Source organism: Esox lucius, chromosome 22 (genome assembly GCF_011004845.1).
Source record: "Esox lucius isolate fEsoLuc1 chromosome 22, fEsoLuc1.pri, whole genome shotgun sequence".
NCBI classification, from domain to species: Eukaryota; Metazoa; Chordata; class Actinopteri; order Esociformes; family Esocidae; genus Esox; species Esox lucius.
The window spans coordinates 13,823,082-13,840,771 of NC_047590.1; the positions used below are offsets into that span (position 1 = coordinate 13,823,082).

Sequence of the window (17,690 nt, forward strand, 5' to 3'; positions counted from 1 at the left end):
ACCAGCATGTGTGTGTTTGTTTTTCCATCCTTGTGCGGACATAAATCTCTCATTCCCTATTTTGTTTTACACTGTTACTTTACCAGGTTTGTATTAATAAGAAAGCTTTGTTCTTTTAGGAAGGACCTGGCAACAATTGAGATGAATTGTCTTGGTCAGGGACAGAATTAATCTTGCTGGCCTGGAGATTCTTTCTATAAAACTTTAGGTCCCTGGTTATATGCTCTAACCACTAGGCTAACCTGTCGCCCCAATTTTTTTTACCCCTTTACCTTAAACCTACATATTTTGTTTCAAAGGGTTTACCCTAAACCCAGTCTCTAAGCCAGAAATATTACTTCTCCTAGCTGGGATTGATGAAAATCTTTGTGGGTCCCTACATCTCACACATCAAACACAACATATACACACACAGTTGTGTTTTACTAGATAATTGATTTCAATTAAAAATCTAAATTTCCCTGGCTGTAATCCTTACCCTGACGAAAACCTTAAACGCTGGCGTGACTCAAACACCCTAACCATAACCATAAATCTAAACCTAACTCTCATGCCCAACCCTAGACCTACACCCAATGCCTATCTCTAAACCTAACCAACACCTATCCCTAAACCTATAGTTTAAGCTTACCCCTAGGTCTAATGTGCCTTTTTTCTTGAGGCCCAAGAAAAATCTCTATCTAATAGCAGTGTAGGCTCTGAATGAAATGCTTATTCAAAAAAGGCCAACACTGGATATAATTAAGCAATAAGGCACACAAGGTTGTGCTAAGAGCTAGTCATATTTTATTGGCCTTATACCACAACCCCGGGTGCCTGGACACAGCACTTAGTAATGTCATATTGACAATATATCACAAACACCCAAGATGCTTTGCTATAATAAATTGGATAGCAATACAAACAGCAAAAGAAGATGTTATATCATACCCATTGTACTGTATACTGTGTCATATACCACAACCATCAGCATTCAGGATTCAAAGCACTCCATTTTTAAGGGGGTTTACAGTATTTACTAGGCTTGGTCCTCATGCAACACCACTGGAGGGACAGTGAAAATGTCAATTTTAAAGAAATAATTAAATGCTTCATTTCAGAGAAATGACAAGAGGAAAATGTTGAGCATGGAAAGAACATCAACACAGAACCTCTGAATCATTCTTTTGGAATAACATGTTCTGGATCTAAAAATAAAACTCTGAACTAAAATGCTCTTGGGTGTGTTTTCTAATTTGTAAGGGTAAACAGACCACCTCCACGTTGCATCCAAGTTGATTTGGGTGTTCCTCTCACAGAAATATTTCTCTCACTCCTAAGGAATTTTGGAATGTTGTGTAACTACGGTAAAATCCTAGTCCAAACTGCTGACAGCAAACCATGAAGTAAAACCTCTCAAAGGACGATCTAGGATTATGTTGTATACTGTAATTTATAATTTTACATTATTTGTATAGCACATTTCCATTGCAGTAAATACACCAAGATGCTTACTGAAAAGGCATGTAAACATAGCTCAGCTATTCTGGAAAAATAATAAAACAATCTGCCAAATATTTCTCTGGCGATGACCTGACACTAGTGTAGACATGCAACAGACTGCCATTATATTTACTGACACAAGTTAGTAAGAAAAGTTAACATTCATTAATATAGACGGTTGCCTTTATGCTTAAAAAAGAAACATTTATCACTGCTTTTACAGTGGTTTGCACTGCTTCATGCTTACTATCTAAAATCCTAATATGTGCCACAATACTTTGGGGGGTAAAGTAGAGCAGAGTAAAGTAGATTTGAATAAAGCAAAGTATATACACTGTAGTGAAGTATAATATAAATATAAATATATGACAGTAGAGCATTTAAATACAGAAGAGTAGGGCAGAGCAGAGTAGGTTACACTGGATTAGAGTTGAGTAAAACATAATAGAACTAATTGAGTTTGTCTTTCACCTTCTTGCTACCTTTCTTTCCCTTCTGCTTCTTCTTCTTCTCCTTCTCCCGGTCCACAGTCAGCTTGAGGTTCTTCACTTCCTGTCTCATCAGCTCATCCACCTGTGAGGAAAGACATAACACATGATGCTCACTGCTCACCCCGAACCCCTCAGAAATCTCTTACAGATGTGCAATGTTTACAGAGTTCTGACGTAAGGATCAGGTTAGAGGTCATGCGGTTTCAAATGACAAGATGTTGAATTTTTATACTTCTGATTGGAGAATTAATAGTCAAAGAAGTTAAATGAAATAATGTATATAGTAAATTAAGTCAGTGACATTACAGTTCTGGAATAGGAATTTCCCCGACTGATTTGAATGCATTGGCTGGACTGTTTGTAGCTGGGGTGTGTTTGAAGTGTGTGTTGGGATCAACAACCTTGTCACTCACCTGAACTCTGACCTCCTCCTCCACCTCCATCCTCTTCTCCTCACGCACCAGCTGGGCATCAAACCGCTGCAGGAAGTTCTGTCTCTCATCACGGCCCTGCCACACATCTACATCCACACGCAAACACGCACAAAGAAATATCATCCACCACTGACAGTAGAGCATGAGGAAGCATGTCAGGATGGTCAATAGAAATCTTATGGTACTTTGTTTCCAGATTTCCCAGGCATTACAGAGAGAAAACTACAGGTGAAAATGTGTGAGTGTGTGTGTGTGTGAGTGAGTAAGGCCCTGCATATTGTTCTCTCCAAGTTGCTCTGTCCGCTCTCAGGCGCCGCTTCCTGGTCAGGAAATTAACTTATTTTTCCTGCGACCGGGCTGGCAAAATGCCCACCAGGGATTTCCAAATTAAGCCAGGCAGGTGGGTGGTTTGCGATCCATGCTTTCGTAACACCCCCTCAAAATTCAGATAAACAAAACAAAGCAACCAAAGCTCGTTATGTAGCAAACACACCAACTGGTCTGCAATCTCTTTCTTATAGCATTTCTTGCCCTTCTGACCTCTGCATTGGCATGGTAATTGCTGTGGTAATTTCTGTCATTTAGTAAGACCTCTTTTGCCATTTTATGCAACAGAGCTGTTACAAGATGACTGCCAACATCCGGCTTGTTTTCATAATTTCTCAGATGAGGACCTGTCAAGTTCAGGCAGGGGTCAAAGGCCATCGGTTTAACAGCTTTCTCCGGTGGCAACTTCACACACGGCGTCACGTCTGCCTTTGAAATATGATCCGCTCGGCAGGTCAGAGGTCAACCTTTACTCTCCTCCTTCACAAGGCCCCCTTTTTAAAGTCCACCCTTTAAAAACATCCCCCAGGGCAATCTGATATGTGTAATTACCTTTCTCCTCTCTTTTGGCGTGTGTGTTCCCCAACCTCAAGCTGTCTGTTTGTTTAAAGAGGGCATCCTTTTAATGCCTCTGAAAATACAATGGTTTAAACTGAAAGCAGTGGTGTCTGTGGTAAAAAAAAAAAATCCAGGTCAGTGTTTCAAGTCCACTTCATCTGCAATAAAGGGCAATGAAAGAGCCAGGCTGAGGAGGAACAAAGTGGCACTGAGTATAAGCCAGCAGTGATTTAATCAGTTCACTTCGCCTAGCTGGATACAGGACGAGCATTCGGCAGGCTTATCCAAAATTGGGATTCCTGACACACTCATAAGGACCACACACACACACAGCAACACACACACACATATATATGTAAGACCAGCATGCTGTTCTGTCACGGGTACGCTATGTTTGTCATATATAAGCCACCTGGTTTGAAACGAAGATAAACACTTCATGAAACAGAGATTAACAGAGGTGTGACCAATAGTGTTTTCCTTTGACAAGTGGTTACGGATTCCTCACTGGTCCAACTGCTCTATGTGCTTCCAATACATATCTAGCCATTTGTATGCCGGGGAACGCATTTGTGACACTGAGCTTTTTTCCTACTTCTTGTTGACTATGGGAAAGAGGAGGTGTTTTCTCTGAGGAAAGTGAGGCAAGCTGCACTGTAGACAGGAAGGGTGTTTCAGGGTAATCAGCTCTTCCTATTGCACGGTTCTTTGGCCAGGAAATTGAAATTAAATCCACGGTTCGCATCCAATAACTGCTCCGTGACGGTGGCCCTGACTTGCCTGGGCACACAGGAAGAAAGTTCCAGCACCAATCCTGCTCCCAGGGTTTGTACGTCTACGGTGACTTCCAGCACAGCTGGGATGAGGGTGGGGGGGGGGGGTGACAAAAAAAAAGGCTAACCAAACAAAACAAAAATAACTACACTAAAGTACCTTCCTAGTGGGAAGCGTTCAGCTGTGGAAGGTCAAGATTTCAAAGTAAAGACCCTACACCAGAATGAATGTCAATCGCCCCCCAAAGTAAAAAAAAATCTCTCAGAGGAATGGTCCTATGGACTCGAACCCTCTCGGAATTCTGGGTAAATATTTGCTTCACCTTTCTGCTTCATTAGATCTAAATTAACCTAACGAGCCTAATCATTTAATCAATTTCCAATTACACACACCTGATAAAACACAGCGGGCGACGTGACAGGACCACAGGAATACAAAGCGCCCTGACGTTTATTACTATTATCTTTAATCAGACCTTTGACAGGCTGCTTGTTTTACATGGGGTTAAGAGCTATGTTATGCTTTTTATGGATGTTAATGACAAACTGTGTTTCATGATATTGCATGCAGAGTTTGAAGGGAGATGAATGGGTGAAAGAGAGACAAGAGGGGAAAATGGGGGAGAAGAGGGAGTAAGGGGAACCAGCTGCAGGGTTTTATTCCCTGTCCTTCTCCAAAATGATCAGACACTGAGGGGTAGAGGTCCCTCTTAACAAAAACCCACAAATCAATCTTTCCTTCTGGAGTCTAGACTTTGTCAACCTAAACTTACTCCGAGCTAGGTAGAGTTAACCAGAGAGAGTGGCCCCTAATATAAGCTGATGCCGACCTATAGCCTTCTGGAAAACGCTTCCTTCGCCACACACACACGTCCTCACTCTCACACAAAAGTGATAAACGCTGTGGTTCTAAGGTGCCGGGTCGGCGTCTGGTCTTCATTATTACTTCTAGCAGGAATGTAACCTAAAGCCCAGTGTTGCGCCAGTTGACATTCTGAGGCAAATCACAACGAGGAGAGAATTCAACTGCTTTGACTGGGCACCTAACCTCTTCTAGCTAACACCTACTGATGCTGCGTTGAAAACTGGTCCTCAGTTTGGCTTCCTTCTCCTTACGAGGTTGAGCGCTAACCCAGTTGGCAGCAAAGACTTTCATTCGTTCACTGATTGACCTAGCGTCAGGCACAGGACAACTGGAAGCCTGGGTCTTTAACAGTTCAATATGGATTTCCCCAGGAAGGTAGGATCAGTTGATTTAGTGAGGTGTTGCCAAGATTAAAGCTGTGAGTTAATGAATTCCCACAAACAACATTGACAAGGCTATGTGTGGGAACATAAGTCCAGCACAGGGGTCTTTCCTGGGTCAATAAAGTTTATATAAAATCTTTAAATAAAGGTGTTATTGTGTTATAATATTTTCATTATGCTGGAAACCCTGAGACGGCCATATCTATGTCCTCCATAGGGATGTCAACAGGATATCCCAGTGATTTGACTCCAATGCTCCCATTGTGTAGATTAGGAAGTAGCTGAGCAGCTTGAAAGGGCTGAATTTGATACTGGCACAAAAATACGCACACAGCAACCATTCACTCACTGCACTTCAGCCTCATCCAGTTACCTTTCATCCAAGGATGTCACTGACTCTTGGGCGTTAAATGAGCCATGATATTGACTGCTCAAACAGTATCAGAGAGGGAGTCCATTCCATTTCAATTAGCCAAATTATATTCAAAACGGATTTCCAACTCAGGTCAGAATATGTAAAGAAAATAACGGAATCCAATAATACTTTGCCACATGCTTTGTAAATCTCAAGTTTAGACTAACAGGGAATTGCTTACTCACCAAAAAATGCTGTAAACAAAAATGTGGTAAAAAATAGAAACCTATACCACAACAAATGTATAGACTGTGATGCAAATAACAATAAGAATGAACACATATGTTAATTATTTAGTCCAAATTCATTTAAATGAAACTACTGCGGCATCCATAACACTCCTCATAGCCTTGGGTGACAAGCCTGTAAAATATAATAATCACGTCATTAGTGCCACCAATAATGTCTGTTGTGGGAGCCAACCTGCAGATCTTCCAAACATGCCCGCTGTGCAGTGGTGACTGGTCCTGCATATTCCCTCAGTGATTTGTGGCTATTCGCTCAGTGCACTGACCAGTGATGACCCAAAGATCACAAAGAAGCTATAAAACACACATGCTGCCCCTTGAGAATAATGACACTGTTCTCCATAGAACTCTTTCAATGTTCCGCACAGAACCAATCCATGTCAGGTGACTGGGTCAGATAAAGAAAATGAAGAGACTGATAAAAGGAAGTTGGGATGGTGGGGAGGGGGGGGGGGGCGTTGATAAAACCCAGACCAGGACGCAATCAGGAGCTCACCCGTCCACAGCCATCTCTGGTTAAGACTGAAAAGGAAAAGCCCATGGCTGTTTGCAGAAATGCTACTGAAGTTCCAACGGGTCTGACAGAGTTAAGACAGATGAGCTGATGTGGTGACAGGTGTTGCTGATGAACGTCAGGGCTGTAGACCATCTAACGGCAGACGCCTGGGAGCATTTCTCATTTCTCTGCCTTGTTTACCAACTAGGAGAGGAAACTAGTCGAATCAGACTTCGGGTAACCGGTCAACAATGAAATCTCCCTTGGTCAACTATCAAGAGTCAAACTGACTTATCAACAGAGTTTACCAGATGGGCTGAAAACTGAGGTTAACCCCCACACTCCAACACAAAATAAAGACCCGCTCAACTGTCTCTGTTTGGAGGAAGCACGGTGCCTAACTTGAAACAACAACCTGGGGTCCAAATGGGACCCCTTCATGTCTGACTGCTCTCTAGCGAGTCATTGAGAATAAGCCCGCCATGGAGTTCGTAGACACACGCCTCTCCACGGATCACCGAGAAACAGGATCCTGGGCAGCACGCATCACTTCCTTGTTAAGGACCCAAAGCACCATGGGAGACAGGAATTCTGCCAGGGGATCAGACAGATTTATTGTCCCATGCCGATGTTTAACACCACCAAGACAACTGGTCCATGGCAGGAATGCGGTGGTGGAGGGGTAGAGCGGTCCACCAGTTCGTCGAGAAACCCTGGTCTTTGGCAACATGAGCAGTACTGATGATGTGAAGCGAACCAGACGTTACAATGGGAGTACACACGAACCATAACACGGCGGCAGTCTACCCCTGGCCTGTGCCCTCGGGACACAACTCAATCCTTCTGCATCGCTGTCATCTCCCACCTGACCAAGTTCTACAGGGCTTTAAACTTCTGTGTTTCATAGATTAACACCGAAGTGACACAGAATATTCAGCACAGCCTTTCTGTGGTCCTCGCAGTACCTCTCTCACTCACCTTTGTACATTTTGTTTCCGTCCAGGACGGTTGGGAGGAAATGGCTTGGGGGCATTTTCCAGCCCTTCTGCTCCTGCAAGAGAGAAAAGCACCACAGACCCATTAGTGATAAATCAATGCATTGCATAGGTAGTTCAATTGGGTATTGTTTTCTCAAACGACTATGTGTATTCTCTTTCCACTGTGTGTTTTAGGACACCTAGAGTACAGACCAGCAAAGCAGAAACTGGTGAGAATAAAGCCATTCAGGCTCCTCAAGCAGTTATATGGATTACCTGCCCTCTGTGCCCCGGTATACTCAATAGGACACAAAGAAATACACTGGGGCAAGGATTTATAGAACCATGTTTTCCTCATACACGATAATTACTATAGCATGAACATCCAATTATTTCACACATGAATGTACATTTACTGACCTATCCAGAGCTCACAGTGAATTAATACTTTCCTACTTTTTGTACTGGCAGACCGAAGGGAAATGAACCCACAACCGTGGCGTTGCAAGCAGGCTCCTACTAAATGAGCTCCAAGGGTCCTCATGCACACACACACACACACATGCACGTACGCTTGCTTGCACCAGTGTTCGTCTACCCAGAGATTCTGTTTCATTCAACGAGGAGCAATTGTAGGTAGTTTGGGACGCCAGGTTCTCAAAGGGAATCAATCACTCATTCAGACATGACATGTATTATGTGGTCTCTCATTCTATAACACTTTTCACCATTAGCATTTAACAGCTCCCAAATGGGAGAGAAATCCATTTATAAATATAGGAGGAATCTAAAGTGGTCCATAATAGTGCCTAATGATGGATGTTGATACTCATGGCGCAAGGCAGGAAACATTCTCTTGGATCATCCAGGTCCTGACTTAATCAGAATTTCAGATGTTCTGTTTCAGGGCTAGTAAAACATACCAGGGCTTTAATAGAGATGAGTCAGGTAGACGCTGTATCATAATTTGACCATTCTGTTGTCAAACAGCAAGAAATGCAAAATAAGTTTTGAGGGATTGAGGTTAAGTGCTTTGGCAACCCTTTTTTGCCACCCCTATTTTTATCAAAAAAACTAATCAGGGTTGTTTAGGACAATGTCCAAACACAAACCAGCGGCAGCAAATATATATCTGCTTGTAAAAACACAACAGAATATCAATAACATTTTACAGTTTTTCTTTTTTTTTGTGATATCCAATATATGATTAGGGCCCAGTTTCACTGCAGCAACTCCCAGTGGACTCTGGAAAGACAATTGTGGGATACAGCATGTGTCCTCCAAATTATATTTAATGCCTTTCTGGTTCATGCTGCTCACTAAACTACCAGGTTTTAAACCAGAATTCTTATGCGGCAGAAGTAACTACCACAAGGAGTCGCTAGAGCACAATGACTCAAGGCAACCGTATTCAGTAACTAAACCAGACCATGCCTGTCCATTTGCTGTCTCCGTCAGTGAGTAGGCGGAGACTAACTGTGAATGGAGAACTAAAATGCCCTATTTTTAGCCTGTCCATCACTGGTGAAGGTGTGAGTGACATAGACCCTGACCGCAGATTACTTCTCTCTGCCAGCCTCTTTTCAGACTGACAGACAACAGAGTGCTTAATCACACGCTTCACTCACAACCACATTACAGTCATTCTGTCTGAGAGGCTGAAGTGACTTTCTGACTACAAAGAAAAGAAGCCCTTTCATCAGCTCTGTGGGCTGTAATCCTACATTATCACCAACCGCGGACCCAGACTGTCTCAAGGCCCTGTTTAAGCAAACCCTGCAAGTCAAGGTCTAGGATTGAACAGGATACAAATAAACGTTTATTCAAAACAGCCCTACATCTCTAACCGGTCTTCAGGAACTCGTATTACTTCAAAAAGAAAGTCATAAAGAAGTAATTCAATAAAACACAAAATGAATAAGGTTGTTTTATTGCTTTGGTGGGAAGGAGTATTGCGTTTCCACGGGGAATATTCATCCCAGGGGGTGTAGTCTGTGACTGAATCCCTGGCTTGAGCGGAACATTTGTGGAATGCTTGACTGGAATACAAAACAGTTCCTCAAATGAAGACATAATAAACGTCTCCATCATTTCACCTCTCCCTCAATTATCCAGAAGGAGAACATGGCCAGAGCTATACGGCCTAACTTCTGATTTAGTGTTTCATTTTAGTGACACTAACGAGGGCGGGTTTCACGGACTTAACTGGGCTTTTGAACGCGGACTGGGTGGGGAGAGACTTCTAGGAACAGCATCTGCTTCAGTACACTTGCGAAGGCAAGCACATGGCTGAGGATTATTCCCCTTTGTTCGCACTTTCGTTGGACTGGTTTGTCTTTAAGATGCCGCAGTCCTGCGGATGTTTTGGCTGACTGACTTCGTTTGAAACAAATGGCGTTGATATAGCCCAGGGTGGTCTAATCTGTACGGGTCGGCATGGGTTTTCAAACGACCCACTGCCCTTTGACGCCCCCCACACCATCGTTCCTGTTTTTCCAACACCCCTCAAAAAGAAAGTCTCACTCTTTGAATTTTTTTCAATGAATTTTGCATTGAGGTCAAACCCAGGGCAGTTACAATATGTACCAGGGGAAGAGAAGGGAAAAGGTTGGGTAAAGCTCAAAAGCCAGTATTGGCCACCAACACTGGTCTGTTTAAAAGCATGTGCCTACCTCAACTACTTCCTCCCCCTTTTTCCTTTTGTTCTTCACCTTCTTGTCTTTCTTTTTCTCCTTTTGCTCCTTCCCTCCATTCTTATCTTTCCATCGGTTCCTTTTCTCTTTCTCTTCCTCTTTTGCTGCTAATTCTGCAGCAACCTATCAGGAACAAAAAGGGGACGATCGATCATACAAGAAGACATTGAGCGTCTGTCAACTGCATTGTGGGTCTCTAGAAGTAAAGTGTGTCATAAGCAGGTCTACCTGTTCAGGTGTCTTCTGTGCAAATATGGCTGCCGATCCTCCTTCCTCTGTGCTGGGGAGGTCAGGAAACTTACCAGTGGCGTCTCTGTGATGAAAACAGCACAGTCATGGATATTTTTCGGATCTTATCTCATCATTTCTAGTAAAGAGATATCCCCATTATTTGAAAATAATTGTTCTATATTAAACTGAGAGTTAGATGGTGGACTTGCTAACAAGGTCAAAAGGTGTGGCCTTAACACAAAGAAATAAAGATGGCAGCCCTCCCTCATTTTTTTCCCACAAGCTTTGAAAAATGTCCACTAATTAGGGATTGTTCATGTCATGGAGCTCAATTCGGAAACAAAATAATCACCTGACAAAGATCTGCTCTCAAACTATGCATCCCTCCCTCACTTCCTGTTCTCATTATCCCAAACCCTGGAGCGAGCCTGTAAAACCAACGCTTAGCTTCCAACTTTCTTGTTATCTGGCCCTGTCCTCTGGGCCCGGAACGCTTGGATTCCCATCATGGAGGTCGAGGAAGCCGTAGTGCCGAGGGTCTGGAGTTAAGACGATCCCTGAGGGTAGGACCCCCTCGGCCTTTGTCGTCCGTCACGGCGCTTATATTATTGTCAACGGCTCAGCCGAGGTCAGTGTGGAGGCCAGGGCCGCGGAGGCCAGGCTGGAAGGTGGGAGGCTGGCAGTAATCCCAAACGCCACTTCACTCCCCATGTAGTACACTAAACTGATCATTGTGGACTCGCCTTGTATAGCACTCCACAGAAATATAGTGCTATTTAGGAAGCACAACGTGGCTGAATGTAGAGGCCTAGGGGCATTGTGGACCATTGTGTCCTTCCGATGGGAGCTGTTCCTTCCCAGGGGCTCCCTGGGCCCCCCCCCCCCCCCCCCCCCCCCACCCTAGCCTGTATGACTTACGATCATTGTCTGTTCATCTAATAGGCAGGCGGGCAGCACCCACCGGTGGCCAACCGTAAATCACCCTGGAATGTGCTAATAGGCCACCTCTGTGACAGCTCTCAAGCAGGGGAAGACGCACGCACAGCCGCTGAATGGGCTTATTTCCTCCGGCCGTGTCCTGCGCCTAAAACCATTAGCGCTCACGCAAAACTTTCTCTTCGCTCTGGTACTACTCCCTTCCCAGTCTTTTAAAATCCCTCCCACTCTCCATTACAGAACCAGAGATAAATACATGCTTTTATGGCTTAATGGCTTTGGGTGTGGTAGGAAGAAGTAACTAAATTAATGTACGCATGGGTACCATCTCAGAGACACGGAGAGAATTCGTTGGGGGGAAGAGAGTAGATAAGGGGAGATTTGGTGAGAGAAGACAGAGTGTTTTTCCTAACCCCTGTTCAACATCTGCATTGCTTCCTCTTGGGAGTTAAGTTGGGTGCCTGCAAAAGTGCTTTGTGACAATTGCCGATGTGAAAAGGGTTTTTACGAAAAGCATTTGAATTACTGGCTCCCACGTCACGCTGCCTGGTCTCACCTGCACTCGATAAACCACTGTCTGATCTGCTCCTGCAGGGTTTCTCGTATGTCAGGACCGTCCACGAAGCGTACAGACTCCTTAACGCTGACCAGGACCCCTTGGTACTCCGCTTCATTCTCCTCCTGGACCAGCCTGCGAGTCGCCTCCACCTGCTGGGCCTTCAGCTGGGCGGCGCTGGGCATCGGCTGCTCCGGAGGGACCTGGGCACCAGAGTGGATAAGACGAGATGATGACATTTCGAGACAGCATTTCAGTCTCATCCAGGGCAACTATTGGTGGGGGCACACGGGAGTGATTGCACGCCTTGCGGTCACTCTGTGTTCATCTCATCTCTGACGTAACTCGCCTCCATGCTGGACTCACGCTGTGGATTTTTTTACCACCCTCAGCTAGCGCTTAGCCTTTAGCCAGTGGCCTTGGTCGATTGCTAGAGCCAATCAGGAAACAGGAGAAGAAACAGCTAGGAAAGGTCAAAAGGGAGTCAACGAGGGTCGGGGACTTTGGACCAACCACCGGCAGGAGCAGATGGCAGCAGCGCACCCATCAAACACATACACACACCTGTTTTGAGTTAGTTATTATGTCTATATTAATTCCTGGTTTTCACCAGCACCCCACGTGTTATTGCTTTATTCAGTTTGAGACCGTGTGGTGTGTCTTTTTGTTGCCCTTTAAAGAGAAAGACAAGCAGTCATTCCTTATTTTGTCATTTTTTGGTTTTTGCCACACTCTCTACCCTCGCACCTCACAAGGACTTACAAAACGTGACTTCAATAGAGTATTTGCTGTAGAAAGGCCAATGTCAATGCGAGGATTGTTAACCAAACCAAGAGTTTCCTGGACAATGGTCAGGGAAGCTGGTCCACTGTTACCCAACACAGTCAATGGAACCGTAAGGAGTTAACCAGGACAGCCACTCACCATTCCCAGAAAGATGAACTCCTCTAAGCGCTCCCGCTTGGTCCTCTTCCTTTGGCGGTAGCCCAACCAGACCTAGAACATAATAATACAGGACACACTTAGAACCTAGAATAAAACACAATACACACAGGGCTGCAGTTCATTCCAATCTCTTGTCAGAGCCATAAGGCCTTTGCATACATTTCACAAAGATGGATTACTGTAAATCAATTGCATTTAACACTGTTTAGGCACTTGTTCATGTATTTTTCAATTATTATTTCAATCTATAGACATGATTCAGTTGAATGCAAAGGTAGTATTTTGTCTTGATTGTACAACATAATAATATATTATCCACAATGTTAATCAATATCCAATTTTCCATGGGCTGTTAGTAACTATAGCAGCAAATGTGTTTTCTTACAGCGATGTCAAAACACTAGGAAAAGAAAATGAACACTTATCCAGACTCACTATCTCTCCTCCTCACCTTGCTCCATCATCACCCTCGAGTGTTAAACTCATCAGGCCTAACAAAGCCCCTGGGCACATTGCTTTCACAAAGGAATCAGGTGAGCAACTATTTTATAGATTGGATGGATCAAGTATGGTTATAGTCTCTCTTGGAATAATGGAGGTAGTGACAAATGGTTCTATTGACTTCATCTGGTAAGGTTCATGTCCAGGTTAGAACTGTTGTCCTTGTCTGGCAAGGTTGTCATATGGATGTTACATGACAGGAGACTTACACTGTTAGCCCACAACCAATCCCATCTCCCATTTGTATCATACTGCTCGGTTCTAGTAACAGGCCTTGTTGAAAAGGTACGTCTCGATTGTGACAAACTGTTTCTTTTTGGATCACCCAATTTTGTAACCTGCAAATTTGCCGTAATAACCTTGCGTCTGCATACAACTTTACAGCAGGTGCAGGAGAGTCAGAGATGGCGATGTGTCCTTTTATGGATAACAATGCAAGATGTTCTGTTTCTTATTAGACTGCTGATTTTTTTGTTTTGTTTTTTGCATTATCATACATTGAAATCATGAAACAACAAAGGCATTGTCATCGTGAAGATCTCTATAGACAGTACCTTCTGAATGCATGTGGCAGCCTGGTCAGGGTCCAGCGTGCTGGTGGATGTTGGGCTCTTGGCCGCCATCTCCTCTTTCTCAGCCTGGCGTATCTCCTTCATAAAGTGATGCCTGAGCCGTCCTTGTCGCGCCCGTTCACAAACCTGAAGGACCCGAACAGCTTCTTCCAAGCTCATTGTTTGAACCGACACCACCTGACAAAGACACTGTTATTCACAAAGGGGAGAATAAAACAAAAGCAAACAAAATTTATGTGACATTTAGGTTTGGAAGTAAGCCTCTAATATGCAAGTCTAGAATAATGTATACAGTCCACTTATTAGGTATGCACTCTGGAATGAATACCAATAATAAAAGATCTATAAGTACATTCACCATCATACCTTAGGCATGAAATTCAAAGTTTGGAACAGAGTGGTTTTGATGATACTGAGCACAAATCAGAACCGGTTTACCACTGGCACTTTTTACCACTAGTAGCCCAATATTGTGTAATGCATTTTAAAGGCTGAACAACTTTTGAAATCATTTTATTTCACGAATAGTAACAGTAAGGTAATCAAATAAGTGCAGTGATTACTGTTAACTAATGCAAGTCTGAATACTGCTACTTCTACTTGTTCTCCAACCTGCTCAAAATGCTCAATATGGCCTCCTTTAGCCATAATGTGAGCGAGCATCTTCTCTCTGTCCCGCAGCACTCGAATCTTCTCCCTCACAAAATACTTAGGGATGGGCACCTCTAGGTCCTCCTGCCAAATATCACATTTGGTAAATTTCTCCTGATACAGAATAAGCTTTATTTTACATTTCAGAACTACAATACATTTGTCCTCACTCCCTCTTCACGTTCTATCACTCAGTACGATTCCAACACTGACTCACTGGTGTTAGCTTGAGGTCCTGCAGCACATCATCAAAGTAGTGGAACTCGGAGAATTCCAGCTCCACCATCTCATTCTTGAGCTCCAGGAGTCTACCCATCACGCCGTCCAACACATGCCTGACCACACGCCTCTTCTGAGGGTGACCTATCTGGTCGTAGACGGCCTCCAGGCTACGAAAGATCTGCAGGTACTTCAGGTAGAAGGTGGCAAGGCCCTGGAAGACTTTTAGGCGGTCCTTCATTGGCTGCTGGGCTATGGGAGGGAACTCATCCACCAAGAGGTCTTCCAAGGCCCCCTGGGCCTGGGCCCACATCCTGGTGTAGGAGCTGAAGAACAAGTTTATGTTGCAAGTCAGTACAAAAGTGATGGAAAACACAAACAGAGCCTTATAAATCAAGTGCTCTTGTCAGAATTTGAGGTATTTTGTTTAGATAAATGATCCCTGAAACCCAGATTAATTTAATTCTCTTTGCTTTATTTCTTTGTTTTATTTCTCTAGCATAGGACTATTCAACTTTGTCACAGATAACCCAAACATTTCTGGTCCTCTCCTAATCAAGGACTTAGACCGGGAACACTTGGTGAGTGCAATTAACAAACAGGTAAAACCAACAAAGAAGTGTTACAGCGCTTCAAGACTAGAGTTGAATATCTCTGCTCTAGCATTTTCCTCTCTTACTTTTCTCAAAGTAGAAATCTGAGTTCAAGGGGGGGAAAAGTATTAAAATGAAAGCATTTATTACTTTAAAATGTTCTAGGTTAGATTGCCAGCAAACTAATTTCAATGTTGTTCAGAATCACTTCAATGTTAGAAAGAAAAGTACCATTTAAGGATTCAAACAACCTTCTCTTGCAGCTTGCACTATAACGTCAACAACACTCTCTTTGTAATGCAGTACTGACCGGTGCTCTGCCAGTCAAAACCTTCAAACAAACCTAACAGTAACTAGCTAAAACACCTGTGAATTGAACTTCTAAGTAACAATAACCACCCTACCTTTCAGAAACAAATACTAAGAGTTGCCGGCATGTAAAACCATAAACATGAACAAGGTAAACAAGAATGCATGGTGAATTTCCCAGAAGTCACTCAACAAACAACCACTAAAGGACTATAAGCCATTATTTTATTTTTCAACTTGCCTCAGTAAAGCATATGAGCTGACTCCTTCAATAGTGAAACCATGCTCCTTTCATATTCCTATGAGGTCTAGGTAATACCCCAAGGCAGCATTTCCATGGCCCTGGAGTAACTCTTGTTAGGGGGCTAGTTGAATCAAAACAGACAGGGGAGAGTGGGTGGGGATGGGGGAGGAATAGTGAGGAGTAGGTCATTTCTGAGGAGGACATTTACAATAAAATGAGTGGGTGTGGGGAATTCAACCAGATACCCAAGTAGTGCCCAGGCAACAAAGCAGTTAAGTCAAAAGAATTCAAAGGAGCACCATTGAAACCCAAAGAATTACAGGGTCAACAAATCTCAAACGCTTATACCTGTCAAGGGACTAGGAAATAAAGGATTAAACCTTTTTTGACATGTTGTCCTCAGTGACGAGAGACAATTCTATGACAGGTCAGGTGTTAAAGCTATGCCACAACACTCCTGCGGGCCTAGTGACATCTAGTGACTCCCTTTTTTTAATGCTTAGCCAGTTTGATACAATTCAGTATGGCCAGTCTGTTGTTATGGGAACAGGAACACAATGTAGACTTCGTTTTCCTCTAGCAAGCTGCTTCACTCCACCAACAGATTAGCAACATCTAACAGGAAGTACACTTAAGTGGTTCATTCTTACAGGGTCTACAGTGCAACGGTGGCATAGACTTTTTTAAATAGACTTTTAAAGACCAATTTGTATTTACACACATTGTATTACAGAAGTTTAAAAAATGTAATATTGAATGTATATATATAATAAAATAAAAGACCTTTCAGACATTCTTGAGTGTAGCTATTCAGTCCAGCAGTTTCCAGTAGAAGTTGTAAGTGATACAACTAGTTTAAACACGTATTACGCATCTTATTAAATTGCGAATACTGAAGTAGAAAAACTTGATTCCAAATATCTGCAAACAAACAAAACATTACATTTCCAAATATAAAAAAACACATTTATTTAGTGATGATAGCAATACTTAGATAATTCTAGAGGAATTATTTTTTTTTTCAATCGGTTCCATCTTTGAAATCTTCAACTCGGTTATAAATTGAAAGCACGCATGGGTCAGGTGCTGAGGAGACAAGATAAAAATATCTTGTCCTTAAACATCGTAATTATTAAAATGATAGTAGCACTGAATACAAAATATATTTTTAGACAAACACTTTCAGATTATATTATAATTACAATCGTACAATACTTTCGGATTATACTATGATTACAATCACACTGTAGGCTACTGTACCTATTTGTCAATTTGAAGACTTGGCAATAAAATTATGCGCTTTTCCAGCGACTGAAGCCTGTTTGCTTTCTCGCTGTGTGCAACAGAGCATCTAGCAACGAAAGGCCACGCCTGCGCAATGAAACGTGTCGGTTGATATGACCAAAGGACGGCTCCTGTCATTTAGATGTATTTCAGCAGTGATGCTGCTGATTTTACATAATTACCTGTTACACACGTGAGAGTACGTAGTCTTTTCTCTTTTTTGGTCTGCATTTTCCATAGATGTAGTCAATATTTAGTCGCCCTTGTAGGGTATATGGACACGTTTTCTTCTTGTATAAAGTATCATGTCCAATGATATTGTAGTCTGGTTTTAATTAACAAACCTTTCTATCTGTTTTTAGTGGCTATAAGCCATTAACCTGTTGTTACATGTAATCTACGGCCGTCATCAACACCCATCTGTATGCATTTGATGGCTGGAGTGAGATTAATGGCTTTGCAATGGGTACATAGAATAATGTAAATGTTCAGTTTCAAGATCATTAA

The 17,690-nt window shown here is 42.9% G+C and overlaps 1 protein-coding gene across 2 annotated transcripts in view; it reads right to left on the reverse strand.

Moving 5' to 3' along the window:
- iqca1 (IQ motif containing with AAA domain 1) overlaps nucleotides 1–17,690 on the reverse strand; it is a 58,952-nt gene that overhangs the window by 20,945 nt on the left and 20,317 nt on the right. Inside the window, exons 1-12 of one of the 2 annotated variants that reach the window (XM_034289869.1) lie at nucleotides 17,160–17,209; nucleotides 16,683–16,820; nucleotides 14,752–15,079; nucleotides 14,496–14,618; nucleotides 13,866–14,072; nucleotides 12,790–12,861; nucleotides 11,866–12,068; nucleotides 10,371–10,455; nucleotides 10,122–10,265; nucleotides 7,451–7,523; nucleotides 2,387–2,493; nucleotides 1,954–2,055 (exon numbers count right to left, since the gene is read on the reverse strand). In XM_034289869.1, the coding sequence (XP_034145760.1) occupies nucleotides 1,954–2,055; nucleotides 2,387–2,493; nucleotides 7,451–7,523; nucleotides 10,122–10,265; nucleotides 10,371–10,455; nucleotides 11,866–12,068; nucleotides 12,790–12,861; nucleotides 13,866–14,072; nucleotides 14,496–14,618; nucleotides 14,752–15,079; nucleotides 16,683–16,693 (1,455 nt within the window). In that variant the 5' untranslated portion in view covers nucleotides 16,694–16,820; nucleotides 17,160–17,209. Of the gene's footprint in view, nucleotides 1–1,953; nucleotides 2,056–2,386; nucleotides 2,494–7,450; nucleotides 7,524–10,121; nucleotides 10,266–10,370; nucleotides 10,456–11,865; nucleotides 12,069–12,789; nucleotides 12,862–13,865; nucleotides 14,073–14,495; nucleotides 14,619–14,751; nucleotides 15,080–16,682; nucleotides 16,821–17,159; nucleotides 17,210–17,690 lie in introns of those variants that run through there. The other variant, XM_034289868.1, reaches the window with a different exon arrangement.